The sequence below is a fragment of the Herpailurus yagouaroundi genome, unplaced genomic scaffold, assembly GCF_014898765.1.
Source record: "Herpailurus yagouaroundi ecotype Mexico unplaced genomic scaffold, PumYag 142, whole genome shotgun sequence".
In the NCBI taxonomy this organism is placed as follows: Eukaryota; Metazoa; Chordata; class Mammalia; order Carnivora; family Felidae; genus Herpailurus; species Herpailurus yagouaroundi.
Genome location: NW_024412397.1, coordinates 24,309,636 through 24,324,975, shown reverse-complemented (window position 1 = coordinate 24,324,975; position 15,340 = coordinate 24,309,636). Strand labels below are relative to the sequence as shown.

The 15,340-nt window shown below is 42.7% G+C and overlaps 2 protein-coding genes across 2 annotated transcripts in view; both read left to right on the top strand.

Annotated features, from left to right (window-relative positions):
- Positions 1 to 823: 823 nt before the first annotated feature.
- Positions 824 to 14,657, top strand: ELAC1 (elaC ribonuclease Z 1). The gene is made up of 4 exons (XM_040478808.1): positions 824 to 939; positions 4,572 to 4,736; positions 10,950 to 11,417; positions 13,168 to 14,657. Exons 2-4 carry the CDS (start codon positions 4,580 to 4,582, stop codon positions 13,632 to 13,634), a joined length of 1,092 nt encoding a protein of 363 aa, XP_040334742.1. The 5' UTR covers positions 824 to 939; positions 4,572 to 4,579; the 3' UTR covers positions 13,635 to 14,657.
- The window catches only part of SMAD4 (SMAD family member 4), a 111,386-nt gene continuing 100,674 nt past the window's right edge, over positions 4,629 to 15,340 (top strand). The window contains exon 1 of the mRNA XM_040478805.1: positions 4,629 to 4,736. The gene's annotated coding sequence lies outside the window, so the exon portion shown is untranslated. The remainder of the gene's footprint in view (positions 4,737 to 15,340) is intronic.

Sequence of the window (15,340 nt, the reverse complement as noted above, 5' to 3'; positions counted from 1 at the left end):
GAAGAAGCCAAAAAGTAAATTATGCCATGGTCTATTGGATAAAACAGTCGGGGTGGGGCAAAAGGGTTCTTGAGTCCTCTCTCCTGGTAATTCCAAAACCCCCACAGTCCCAGCACCTCTATTCCTGTTATGAAACTGTTGGATACTTTGACCATCTCAAGTATGTCTAGCAAAACTCAGGGCCATCTGGCACTGCATAGGAGCTTAAGATACCTTTTTTTTTTTTTTTTTTTTAAGTTGGAATTTAAGCCAAGTTTTTTGCCCTTGTGGTAATCCCCACGTGCAGTTTCTGCACAGAGCACGTCTGGGTTTTTCGCTGTCGTGTCCAGCAGGCTATGCTGTGCACAAAGAGAACACACCAGCAATGTTTGTGTGAAAGCAGATATCCTGTGTATCCCTAAATAAAGTGGAATAGAACGGAGTTCTCAGGATCTAGAGTAATGCTGCTATGAACTCTGATTCAAAGGCACATTGCTTTCTCTTAAGGCATCGTAGGCTTAAACGTTTAGATTTAGTGATTAAAAGAAAGATTTCAGCGCAAGACTAGAAATTACACAAACATATGCAGCAACAAAGCATTAGGGACAACACTCATCTGGGAGCACGCTGGAAAACGTTACACGCTTCTCCTTTGGGCGCTGTGGTCCTCACAGGTGACCGCTACCACCTTTACCCAGAGAATTGTGCGGGCGAATGAAGGCCGACGGGTACCCACGCGGACCTAGAGGGCGCCTACCATCGGTGCGGAGCCCACCCACGCGGCCCGGCCAGGCCAGACCCGGCACCACCGAGCGCGGACCTCCGGCGCATCCTAGAGCGGCCACACGCGGCCACAGCCCGCGGGGCACTTCCGCCCGCGCCGGCGCCGCCCGGTGGACGGCTGGGCCTTGCCGCGGGCCTGCGCCTCCCTCGGCTCCTGCCGCGGGCCTCGGGTAGTGGGTGAGTGGGACGGGGAGCGCCGGAGAGGGGCGGGCCAGGGTCTGCGCCGCCGTCTGTCCGCGTTCGCCTTGTGGGCCGAGCCCGGGCGCTTCCTCCGGACTCGAGGGCCGGGCCGGAATGGAGGACCCAGGCCCGGGGAGCGCCCGGGAACGTGGACGCGCCTAGTCTGTCCTCCACCCCCCCCCACCCCCACCCCAAGGCGGGAGCCCCCGCCCACCCCTCCTTTGGGAAATTGACATTGACTTGAGGGCGAGCCTGGGCTCGCTGGTGGTCGGAGACCTGGCCTGTGGCCCTGACTCGGCGTTGGCATCTATTTGTCTCCGGGCCACGGTTCTTTCATTTCCAAAATGGAGGAAGGCAGTATGCGCCCTACCTAGATCACAGGGTGATTGCAGGGTTGGCGCTGCCTGTATGGAAACTGGTTCTCAACCCGGCAGCCTTTAGAATCGTTTGGGAAGCCTTCCCAATGCTGAGTCCCCAGAATCACCAGGTGATTGGGATATCCTGCCGGGACGAGAACCACTGGCCGGGAGTGTCAGGTGACAGTACTGTGGTCGTGTGCTGTGTTCTCCACCGGAATGTGCACTTGGTCCAAGGTGGATCATAGCCATGAGAAAGCAAGTGGCTGGTTTTATGTTCAAGAAGACAGGAACCAAATCCGGTCTGGTCACATTGAATTCCTGGTGCATAGAATGGTGCATGCCACAAAACATGAACCATTGTAAATAAAGTAATTTCTGATTACTTTCCGACCTACTGGGTGGGTTTTGATCATTTGACTCATTTTTTAACTTTTTATTGGGGAAACTTCCACACATTGAAACAAGATACTATACCGAATTCCCAACTCTGTTGGGTGACTCTTATGCTCACCTCACTAGATTAATTTGAAAGCAAATCTGAATGTTCCGTTTTGTCTATTAAATACTTGTTTGCATTTATAAAACACAATAATTCCTTTTTAAAATATCAATTTAATAAGCATTTCATGTTACCATCTATCCAGTCAGTGTTTACATTTCCCCAGTTGTCTCTTTTTTCTCCCAGTTCTCTTTTTCAGTCTGCCCAAATCCAGATCCAAACAAGCTACACATGACATTTGGTTGACATCTCTTATATTTCATTTAATCTCCTTATGCCATCCCTCTTTATTTTTTTTCCTCTGTATTTTACTTGTTGAAGCAACCTATTTGTATTCCTACGTACTGGATTTTGCTTCTTCCATCCCTGTGTTGTCCTTTAATAAACTGGTATTTAGATTACAGGCTTTTTCAGATTTCAGGTCCTACTTTTTGGCAAGAAAACCTCATAGTGTTATTGTGTACCTCCTATTGCAGCCCACCAGGAGTTATATAAGGTCTTGTTTCTCTTTGTGGTGTTAAGATTGGTCAGTGGGCCTTTTCTGTACAAATCGCACTGCAGGGTAACTAATTGGCCAGAGATTTACAGAAGGATGCCTTCAGAAGGAATCAGAGAATATCACCTTTTGGCAACCTCTAGTGAAATAACCCAGGCAATGATTAGTAGTTGTTAAACATCAGGAAGAGAGACGTTCAGACAGCATGTGCTTCCTGATGGGAGTACCCAATACCATGCAAACAAGCATTCTTGGATAAATACTTATGAAATATTCTTGGATATGAATGTGGGTGGTGGATATAGACCAAGATTGGCCATGAGTTGATACTTGTTGAAGCTTGGCGATGGTCATGTGGTAATGCATTATACTAATCTCTCTACTTTTGTATGTGTTTGAAATTTTTCAAAATAAAATTTTATTTTGTTAAGTTTGACTAATTGGCTAGTGAATTCAGGTCAGCCTGATCCATCCATTATAGTTCTCCATGAGCCTTTCACTAAGTGATTCTCAAACAGACTGCACATTAGAATCACAGGGGAAGAATTTTTTTTTTAAATACTAAAACACATGTCTCGCAGAATTTCCTTTTTAATTGTTCTGGGATGGAACCCAATTATTGATATGTCTTAAAAGCTCTCCAGGTGATTCTAATATGCTCTCGAGTTCTGTACCATTGGCCTAGATCCATTATTTGTTAGGGATTGCAGAGTGATTATATTTTATTATTCCTTCTGCATTTATTAGCTTTTAAAATGTTTGACTTTCTATATTGTGTTATTCCCATCTCTGTTGCAAACTGCAATCCAACAGGAAAGCCTCTGCAAATTACCTAATTATCAGAGGAATGCTTGAGTTTGGAAGTAGAAGTGTGGAGTAACACATGGAAGGGACAGTAGCATAACCTAAAGCCTGTGCATGAATTGGAGAGATGTACCATCTGTGTGGGTGAGGTGGGGGGGGGCGGGGGGGGGTTTGGGAGGGCTGACTGTGTCCCCAAACGGAAAGGAAGATTCGGTGATGTGTAGTTAGAAAAGTATGTTCGGCCTTGTGACCCATTTCTTTTTAATAATCAGTATTAAATAAATGAAATAAACATATAAAATAAAGTCATCAGATGCTGCTCATTGCAATGAAAACCAATCCAAAGATTTAAAAGAAAACTTAATGACCGCTCCCCACCATCACCATTTTAATCACTCCTGAGATAACCAATATGAACAATATGCTGTGTATCCTTACACACAGACTTTCTCTCTCATATAAATGCAGAGGTTTGGGGCATTGTAAAAATGATGTTGTAAAAATCTGTAACTTTTCTCATTGTCGTCCCTCCAGGACAAGAGTTACAGAGCTGACTTAACTGCAGAATAAATAGTTGATGGTAGGAATGTACAGTAAAATATTCAGTCATTGTCCTGGTGAAATATATTCAGACCGTGTCCAAATTTTAGCCACCTTAAAAGTACCACCAGAAACATTGTACATAGGTCCTTTATTTCTATAGGGTCGATTCCCCAAAATAGGGTGGCTGAGTTAAAATGTACTGTTAATAGCATCATTATTATTGGTAATATATATTGCCAAATTGCGCTCCCAAACATAAAAGCAGTTTACACCTCTGCCAGTAGTAACATATGAGAATACCCATTTCCCCCTGTGTTCTACCTATTCATTCTTCCCTCCTTCCCCCCCAAACCACTCTCAACCACTGGTCTTTTACTGTCTTCATAGTTTTACCTTTTCCAGAACATTACATAGTTGGGATTCAATTACAGTTTTTAATTGACTGGATCTGGCAGTTTTTTGTTTTTTTTTTAATTTTTTTTTTCCCAACGTTTATTTATTTTTGGGACAGAGAGAGACAGAACATGAATGGGGGAGGGGCAGAGAGAGAGGGAGACACAGAATCGGAAACAGGCTCCAGGCTCTGAGCCATCAGCCCAGAGCCCGACGCGGGGCTCGAACTCACGGACCGCGAGATCGTGACCTGGCTGAAGTCGGACGCTTAACCGACTGCGCCACCCAGGCGCCCCTGGATCTGGCAGTTTTTTAACTTGTTTGTTTTTCTACGTGTGAGCAGCCATCCAAGGTTTGGTAACTTGTGGTTTTAACTCACTAAGAGTTATTCAAATCTTACTTGGGATTTCTGTATAAGAACCCAGTCTCTTCTGAATAACGAAAAGATAAATGAACAGTAAATCTCACAACGACCTGTTTTTGGTGATATCGAGCAGTGATGTGTAATAATCCCTGGGTAATCTTTTCATTGCAGGGTGGAAGATGTCTATGGATGTGACATTTCTGGGTACGGGTGCAGCATACCCATCCCCAACCCGGGGTGCCTCTGCTCTGGTCCTTCGGTGTGAGGGCGAGTGCTGGCTCTTTGACTGTGGGGAGGGAACTCAGACACAGCTGATGAAAAGCCAACTTAAAGCAGGTTAGTGTGCATTCAACTCTCTCACCAAGACTGTCTCTTACTCTGCTTCATTTTCTTGGCTTTCCTTGAGGCTTTTGCTCAGAAACAGCCCTCACAGTTGCATCCCACTTCAGTGCTAGAGCCCTGGCAAGGTTTGGAAGACCCTCAGGCATCCAGCCTCCCCCACTGAACTTTATCTACTTGTTCGTACTGTAAATGTTGAGAGCAAGGATTTATATAGGGTTAGGGGGTGGAGGATGGGTTGGGATACATGAGGCATATTAGATGGAGACTACGCAAGCAAAGGAACAGTGTACATGATTCCACCAGGAGATGGTTGTCAGTATCACGAGAAGATACAAAGAGTAATAGACATTCAGAAGAGTGAGGTGTTCTTTTTCATGTGAGGTTATCAGGGTAGGCCTCTCACAGAAGGTGACCTGTGAGTCGTTGAAGGAGGTAGAGGGATTTGCTGGGCTGGGGAGATGAACGTGCAAAGGCCCAGCATCAGGGAGACTGAGGAGTACAGTGGCGCAAAGCCTTGGCCTAGAGTCAGGCCAACCTGGGTTGCAGTCCCAGCAGTGTCTTGGCTTTTGGCCTTAGCAGATCAACAAACTTAAGGCTTATTTTCCTTATCTTTTTTTTTTTTTAATGTTATGTATTTTTGAGAGAGAAAGAGAGAGAGAGACAACGCGCACGAGCAAAGGAGGGGCACAGAGAGAGGGAGACATAGAATCTGAAGCAGGCTCCAGGCTCTGAGCTGTCAGCATAGAGCCCGACATGGGCCTCGAACTCACATGCTACAAGATCATGACCTGAGCCGAAGTCCGAAACTTAACCGACTGAGCCCCTTATCTTAAAACGTGGATAGAAACTCAACTCAAGTCAGCTTAAAAGGGGTGTTGTAAAAATTACATAAAATAATCCCCTTTCTGTGTGATTGTTTCTTTCTCATCAGTTAAAGCTTAGCTCAGATGCCATCTCCTCAGAGACTTTCCCTGAACCCCTGGAGTTCAGTAATTCCTCGTTCTTCTCAGGCATTTTACTGCTTTGTCTATTTTTATTGACTTCTTAGCATCAATATCTAAAATTGTTATTTAAATAGTTGTTTCTGTGTTCGCTGTATTTTCCCTGTATGATAAAGTAAGCCCAAGGATCATTTATATCCTTAGTAGATGGGCTAGTAAATATCTGATCAGTTAACGCATGAATAAGGTGTTCAGCACTTAGTATGGTCCCTCTCACTTACTGCAACTTGTTAACTGGAAGTTATTGAAATTATTCCTCTGATTCATCACAGTGTGTGGCATTGATGGCTATAAGAAAGTTAGTTCTAGCGTCCAGGGATCTCTTAGTCTAGTGGTGGGAACTGATGTGTAAGTAGTCATAATGTAATGTGATAAAGAGAATAATGGATCTGTTTTCTAAATACTTTTGGAGCACAAAAGACGGGGACGTTAACTGTGTGTTCAGAGAAAGCATCCCAGAGATGGTAACAATACAGCTAGGATCTAAGTGATGATTAGAAGTTTCTCTGGGGAGAAAAGTAGGGATGGACTTTCAAGGAACAGAAAAAGTGAGCAAGAAGTAATCGAGTTTCTAGGAGAGAAGTGACATGTTTGGCCAGGATAAATGAGAGGTAAAAATGCTGAAAAAGTGAGGGCAGATTATGAAGTTCTCTGTGGTTTGCTAAGGTATTTGGACCTTCTTATTCTGTTGGCAGTAAGGAACCATTAAAAGTTTTTAAGCAGGGGAATGATATGGTCTGATTTATGTGTTAGGGACAGAGTTTTCTCGTGGCAGATGTACTGGGAGAGACCAGTGTTAAGGCAGTTACATTCATCTGAGAGAAGAGAGAGAGGATGAGGGTGTAGGGATAGGGATGAAGATGAGACTCAATTTAAGAAATACTTGTAGACCTAGCAGGGAGTGGGTGACTGACTGAATGTCTAGGATGTGAAGAAGTGAAGGATTATTCCAAGTTACAAGGATGGTGTCTGAGACCTAAACAGGGAGACAGGAAAGGAGCTGTTGGAGGAAGGAACTAATGCATTTCACTTAGGACTCGTGGCCTTGAGGTGTACACAGTTCAGCCTAAGACCCTGAGGTCTTAGTATAGCAGGTACTATACTTTATTTCCCTTGGGTCACACAGAGGTTCCTTTCATGAGAACTCTCAGGGAGGAGCAGGCTGGCGTGGAGGCAGTAATACCCCATTTTAGAGAGTAGGGGTTGAGGTGGTGGGATGATTAAAACAGAAACAAGAAACTGTTAAGTGTGGGTACTAGAGGTGTGGGTGTGGGGATTAGTCATTACTTTTTATTTAATACCTGTGTCAGTTACCAATGCTGTATCACAGATTACAAATTTAGTGTCTTACTGCTTTTATTGTCTCATAGTTTCGGTGGGTCAGGGAGTTTGGGCCTGGGTTGGCTGTCTTCTCTGAGTCAAGGTCTCACTGGGTTGCACTCTGTATTTGGCTGGGGCTGAGGTCTCATCAGAGGCTCATCTGGGGAAGAATCTGCTTCAGAGCTCACATAGGTTGTTGGCAGGACTAAGGCTGCCTCAGCCCCTAGAGGTCTCCTCTAGTTCCTGATCATGTGGGTTTCTCCTTTGTGGTAGCTCGATTCCTTACTGCCATCCAAGGGCAAAGAAACGCCAGAGCAAGTCTGCTAGCAAGGTGGAGTCTTGTAACATAACATAATCACCATAATCACACTGCATCCCTGTGCCATATTTTACTGGTTAGAAACAGTTTGCAAGTCCCACCTACACTCAAGGAGAAGAAATTGTGAAAGGATATGAACATCAGGAGCCAGGGGCCATGGGTACCACCTCACGTCTATCTGTTACAGTACCTTTCTCTAATATTTTATATTTTGTAGCTATATTATATATGTTTTAAGTAAACATTTTGCAAAGCTAAGCCTCATAAAAAATAAATAAAGTCTAAGGGAATCTTTAGTTTACGAAATTCGTATTGGCTAAAAAGATTACTGGCTTCAGAGAGGAGGGTGAGATGGTAATCCTAGAATATTATCTATGACTCTTTAGCATTTCAAAAGCCCTCAGTCTCAAACTGGAATGCAGCACCCTCAATTCATCTTGGTTACTGTCAACCCAATGTGGACCTGTTATTTGATTCATTGAAACCCTGTCAGCTTATACTCCTCCTCTTATGAGTTTTGTAAGGAAGTGCTCTCTGTTTATCTAAACACACTTCTTTTAAGCTTCCTTGGCCCCAATGTGCAAGCATCTGATTAACAAGTAATAGGTTTGTCATGTCTTATTTCTTTCATAATTTTATTTTATTTTATTTATTTATTTTTTTTTTAAATTTTTTTTTTCAACGTTTATTTATTTTTGGGACAGAGAGAGACAGAGCATGAATGGGGGAGGGGCAGAGAGAGAGGGAGACACAGAATCAGAAACAGGCTCCAGGCTCTGAGCCATCAGCCCAGAGCCCGACGCGGGGCTCGAACTCACAGACGGTGAGATCGTGACCTGGCTGAAGTCGGACGCTTAACCGACTGCGCCACCCAGGCGCCCCATCTTTCATAATTTTAAAGAGTGAGCTTAAGCTTTTCTTCTTTTTCCCTTAAAAATGATTATAAAAAGGGGGCGCCTGGATGGCTCAGTTGGTTAAGCGACAGACTTCGGCTCAGGTTATGATCTCGCAGTTTGTGAGTTTGAGCCCCGCGTCGGGCTCTGTGCTGACAGCTCAGAGCCTGGAGCCTACTTCAGATTCTATGTCTCCCCCTCTCTCTACCCCTCCCCTGCTCACGCTCTGTGTCTCTCTGTCTCTCAATAATAAATAAACGTTAAACAATTTTTTTAAATGATTATAAAAAGTATTATAAAAGTATGATGAAAAAATGTTTATAAAAAGTATACTTAGGGAGCACCTAGCTGGCTCACTGAGAGGAACATGCAACTTCTTGATCTTGGGGTCATAAGTTCGAGCCCCACGCTTGGTGTAGAGGTTACTTAAGTAAATAAATAAAGACATTTTAAAAAGTGTACATTCTCATTGTAAAAATTCAAACAAAGCAGAAAAATATTAAAAAAGCCTAAAATCCCCCTTATAGGTAAATATTTTATAGATGTATATATGTTAAAGGTATAGGTATATTTGGTGTGTGTGTGTGTACAATTTTGCATAAACAGTATCATATTAGGTGTAACCTGCTTTTTTTTTTTTCAACTGAACAATAATATGTTGCAGATATTTTCCTATGGCAGTAAGTATAACTGTGTCATCGCTTAGGGGATCCTTAGAATTCCACTTCTCTATGGATGGCATATTCCCCTGTAATTTTCTTGTTCGCAAGTGAAAGGAAATTCATGCACTTTGCTTTCTTCATTTGATAGCATCCCCTAAATTTGATAATTGAGGTTGCTATTCCTTCTCCTTCTGAAATCAAGTTTCTTGAAATGAAATGTTTGTCTTCCCTGAACCTGTGATAACTGTGGGAAGCAATTTTGACTTACTTAATTTGTCTCACTTGCTTTGGACTCACAGATTGTTTTGGTGTTCAGTTTTGGCTTTGTTTTACACCAGATAGGGAGAGGGCCCAGAAAGTCTCACTTGGCAGTTTTAAGGTCAACGTGGAGATCATGACTCAATAGCCATTCTAGTTATCTAGTTCTTTTGTCTGCAGAGGCCTCAGGTCACACTTATGTGTGTCTTGGCAGCTCGGACAGCAGGAAGGGGGGTGATGAATGGGTTCCAAGAAGTCAAAAGACAGCAACAACAGGGACTAAAAAGAGAAAACAAAAAGGAGCATACTGAGGATACTTCTGGAGTGCCTCAGGGTTCTCCAGATCTCAGATCAGCCTCTGCCCAACTGTTGTTCTCTGCCATGGGGCCTGGGTTTGATGTATTAACTCAGGAAAGACTTACTTGGAGAACACTTTCGCCTTGATGTCACAGGATAAATCACATTACAATAAACTATTCCTGTTCTTTTATGGTATCAAATACTTGAAATAGATGGGCCATGAGCTAGGAGCAGAAGCCTCTGTTATACTAAAATTGTGTTAATTGGGATTGTTACTTTTAAAATGCCTTGTGGCGCATCTCAGAGAAATGCTAATGTGGCATCATGCCACATACCAGCAGTAGATTCAGTTTACCATTGATGAATTCAAGTTACGACCTAAGCCAATATGTACTGAAAAAGCCATCGTGTTAGCTCACGTTGAAAAGAAGGCATGGGCACATGTACGTTGACATAATACCATAGGAGATCTGCCCTCTGATCTACATTCTAGCATCTGTTGCCCACCTTCCCTCTGGGTTCTTCACCCCTTTCCTCTCCTGCGTCCTCCTTTCCCCCTCCTGTCTCATCATCTTCTTTTTCCTCCTCCCCCTTCAACCTCACTCAGACAGGCAGGCTCTGTCTTGGTTAATTCATCTCTGTCCAGTGCAGAGGGTCCTTACACGGCAGTTTTGGGTTCAGGCTTTGGTCCAGTTGGATCCTGGGGAACATTTGTTTCGGGAGGGAACAGTAGAGGGCACTGTAACTGTCAGATGCTTTTGACGTTTGAGGCCTATCTAGTTTAAGTGAACTATTTTGGTACACTTTTTGTGTCCCTTTTCTTGCTTGCTTGCTTGCTTGCTTGCTTTCTGGCTTTCTGGCTTTTAAATTTTTTTTGAGGTTTATTCATTTTTCAGAGACAGACAAAGCATGAGTGGGGGAGGGGCAGAGAGAGAGGGAGACAGAATCTGAAGCAGGCTCCATGGTCTGAGCTGTCAGCACAGAGCCTGACACGGGGCTCGAATCCACGGACCATGAGATCATGACCTGAGCTGAAGTCAGACGCTTAACCGACTGAGCCACTCAGGTGCCCCTGTTTCCCTTTGCTTTGCTTTGCTTTGCTTTGCTTTGCTTTGCTTTCACTCTCTTTGTTTCCCTTTTCTTCCCTTTTCTTTTTCTATTTCCTTTCTTTCTGTAAGAAGATATGTAGGAAAATACTCTTAAAACTGCAATACTATGTAAATTGAAGATGCTTTATGAAAAAAGTTACATCTAGATCTTGTTAAAACATAAAGCCTGTCTTGCTTCTGAAATCATGTAGAAAAATATAAAGAAGTATGTTTATGATAATAAATAGAATTCTAAATTCATTTTGCTGCTTTCTATGTAAGTTGTTACACATGTTTCAAGTAGCTTTGTATAGGTTTTTATTTCTGGAAAAACTCCCAAATTTTTTTCTCTGCCTCAATCAAAAGGGAGAATTACCAAGATTTTCATCACACATCTTCATGGAGACCATTTCTTTGGCCTTCCTGGCCTCCTCTGCACAATCAGCCTGCAGAGTGGCTCTGTGGTTACCAAACAGCCTATTGAAATCTATGGCCCTGCCGGGCTTCGGGAATTTATCTGGAGAACCATGGAGCTCTCTCACACAGAGCTGATCTTCCCTTACGTGGTCCATGAGCTGGTGCCTACAGCAGATCAGTGTCCAACAGAAGAACTAAAAGAATTTACGCACGTGAATAAAACAGACAGTCTTCCCAAAGAGGGACAAGGAAGAACTATCCTACTAGACTCAGAAGAAAACTCATACCTTCTGGTTGATGATGAACAGTTTGTTGTAAAAGCATTTCGCCTCTTTCACCGAATTCCCTCCTTTGGGTTTTCAGTCGTAGAGAAGAAACGACCAGGTAAACTCAATGCACAGAAACTGAAAGACCTCGGTAAGTGGTTTTCTTTCTTCTTCTTTTTCTTCTTATCAGTTGAGCTGTTGTTAGCTGAAGCTGTTAGAAGTGTCATAATAACCTTCCTTTCCTTTCTCCCAGGCCCGAAACTGACATTTCTCCACTTATTTCTTTTGCCCAAAGTCTGCTTATTAAGGGAAATTCTTGAGGGCAAAAGATGCTATTCAGACCAAAATCCAAATATATACTTGAATCCTTTTCTCTTCAGCCCCCTGGATCCACATTTTTAGTCTCTCTTATCTTCAGCTAATGCTATCTTGCTTGGGAGGGTGGTTGTTGTTGTCCTAGGTCTAGGCTTTTATTTTTTCATGTCTTCCTTTTGAAATATGCTTTCAGTGACATCTTTGGCCTGAGAATTTTTGCCAGAGTTCTTAACCTTGCAACTGCAACCAGCTACTTTTCTTTGTTTCAGGATTTTCTTTCTTTATCAACTTTGCCTACTCATTCAACCTTGATTAAATTAATTTGATGTTCAGAATACTATGTCTCAATTGTTTTACATGCCTGGGTTCATCATAGGTGGAAACAAGCATACAGAGATAGACTTGGGCCCCATCTGAGGCTGTGTACCTCCTCCCTGCCAGGCCATCAAGCATGAGAGGATCTTCAGCACCTCTCTTGAAGCAGTGTCCAGGTCCTTTATACCTCCAGCATCACCACCTTCCTTGTCATGGCCATGTAGACCCTATAAAAAGCATGATGGTATCTTCTGTAGATTTGTTTCTTTTTTCTTTTAAATTTACTTGTTTTTGAGAGAGAGAGAGAGAGAGACAGAGTGCGAGCAGGGAGGGAAAGAGACAGGGAGGGAGACGCAGAATCTGAAGCAGGCTCCAGGCTCCGAGCTGTCAGCACAGAGCCCAACATGGGGCTCGAACTCATAAGCTCTGAGATCATGACCTGAGCTGAATTCAGACACTTAACCGACTGAGCCACCCAGGTGCCCCTAGATTTGTTTCTTTATGCAAATTCTTCCTTCCTCCTCAACTAAAACAAAACGCTAAATAATGAGGAAAAGTGACTTAGGCCAAAGGTATTTCTATTATCTAAAAGCTGTGGAAATACTATTATATTGGGAAACTTTAAATATGATGTATGCTGGAATTAGCGAACACATTCTATTTGTTTATAGGTATTGTTCAGAGTGATGATCATCAGGTGTTGTTCTATATTAACGTAAGATAATTAATATAAGTTTTACCAAACCTAATTTGGTAAACATGGAACTGCCCTGCCTACGAAGAAGATTATGTATGATTGCCAGAAGTTCTCCTTGATCTTGTGATCCAAACAATCCCCTCAAACAATTTTTTTAATTAAGTTAGTCAGTCTGTAGGTACTTTGTCATTATTTAAATGGACTCGTTAAATTTACTCAAAAGATGAGCTTGTTAAGTAAAGCGGCCTCAAAAACTGTTATTCCTGTTCACAGCCGAGAATCAAAGCTGATAGCTTGACCCTAAGAAGGTCTTAGTAGGACTTAAAAGCTTAAAACTCATCTGACATGTGTGCTTGGGAAATGTTTTAAGTACTAGGGCATCACTAACATCAATAGCCAACACTGAACTTTTAAAAATGTATAAATATTCCAGCTTTCCACAAGTAGTAAAATATTTATAACGATTATGAAAAGAATTGGATGCCTTTTCCATTTTGGTGCTGTTAAAACAGACTCTCTTAACAAGTCATAAATTCCATTCCCATGATGTGATGTTATCTGCCTCCATCATTAGGTGTGCCGCCAGGTCCTGCCTATGGGAAGCTGAAAAATGGAATTTCTGTTGTTCTGGAAAATGGAGTTACAATTTCTCCCCAAGATGTCTTAAAAAAGCCTATCGTTGGAAGAAAAATCTGCATTTTGGGTGACTGTTCTGGGGTTGTGGGTGACGGAGGAGTGAAGCTGTGCTTTGAAGCAGACCTGTTGATCCATGAAGCAACCCTAGATGATGCCCAGATGGACAAAGCAAAGGAGCACGGCCACAGCACACCACAGATGGCAGCAGCATTTGCAAAGTTGTGCCAAGCAAAGAGGCTAGTTCTGACTCACTTCAGTCAGAGGTACAAGCCAGTTGCCTTGGCCAGAGAAGGAGAAACAGATGGGATTGTAGAACTGAAAAAGCAAGCCGAATCAGTGTTAGATCTCCAAGAAGTGACTCTAGCAGAAGACTTTATGGTGATTGGCATTCCGATCAAGAAATGAAACCCGGGTTCTGGAATACATACTGACATGTCTGTGAATATGTTCCTGAGCCAACAGCCAAGTTGGTTGTTGTAGTTGGAGGTTGTGCTTCTAGTTTTGGTCTGAAATTATTTGGGTCCTAACCACCCTAAAAAAGGATAGAGCTGCATTGCTGAGCTGATTCAGCAGTGACAGGGAGCAAGCTTTTGGATAATAAACCATTTTAAAAAGAAAAAAACCAGCATCCTTCTTAAAGCCCAAATTTGACAAAACGATAACCTGTTCAGGTATACTTTTTGTTCTGTGGCTGCTGCCTCAGGTGTAAGCCAGTACCCCCATGCAATCCTGGGCTTAGCTTCTGCCCAGGTTTATCGCTGTTGTCGGCACAGTATATAGGGATTGGCCCTTTGGGCTAAAAATGGTATTTTGGCAGTTTGTTGAATCTGTTCATATTATTAACAGAATACAGAGAAATGTAATGAGACATTGGACATGCAGGATTGAAGGTAGCATATTAAATCTGTATTTGTTTGCTGGAATACTGAATGCAGGATCAAGATAGGTGTTTATCTTCAGTCATTGTTTTATGGAACTTTCTGCTTTGCTGTAAACCTGTGGGTCTCGGCTGGGGGTGATACCACTCCCTTAGAAATTATGGGGATGTTTCTTGTCAAAATGACTCGGGGGCTGGAGAGGGGTACTACTAGAATTTAGTCAGTAGGGACCAGGGATGCTAGATACTAAAAAATTTGAGTCCTGTACAGTGAAAAATTATCTCCCCCCAAAATGCAAATCTCAGGCCTTTTGAAATACACAGCAAGTTAAAACCTATACATACTCCCAATGTAAATATACTTTGTCAAAATTAGTGATGTGAATTGAACTACTGGGTAAGTCAAATTCTGCAGCAAGCATTAAAAACCTAGCTACATGAAGGTATGGGGATTGGAATGTTATATCAAATATTATTTGACAGCAATGAGCCATGAACTGGAACTTACGAATCTGGAGGTAAAGAAATGATATCTATTAAACCGAAGTTTATTTATTTTTTTTTTTAAATTTTTTTCAACGTTTTTATTTATTTTTGGGACAGAGAGAGACAGAGCATGAACGGGGGAGGGGCAGAGAGAGAGGGAGACACAGAATCGGAAACAGGCTCCAGGCTCTGAGCCATCAGCCCAGAGCCCGACGCGGGGCTCGAACTCACGGACTGCGAGATCGTGACCTGGTGAAGTCGGACGCTTAACCGACTGCGCCACCCAGGTGCCCTCTATTAAACCGAAGTTTAATTTATGTGTCCCTATTAATTAATAATTCTTTGAGCACAGTTTCCATAAGCTAGCTTTTCTTCCTTCTTCCTTCTATCTGCCATGGGGTTATCTCTGACTCATTTGACAGTGTTTCTCAAAATGGGTTACATGGAAAGCTAGTCTCAAGCATAGATTCATTCAGAAGGATTTCCTAATCACATTAGTTTGGGGAACACTTTATGTTGTGTGTCCCTCTGGAGGTGTTCTAGTTCTCGTCAATATATTAAAAACTGTACTGCTTGAGTGATAACAAACCAGTCTTTGGTGCCAGAAAGACTGATTTCAGAGTCCAATTCTGTACCTTATGGTGGTACTTTTGTGGCCTGGTGCAGATTACTTACTCCCTGTCAGCTTCAGCTTGCCTTTTCCTTTTCCTTTTCCTTTTCCTTTTCCTTTTCCTTTTCCTTTTCCTTT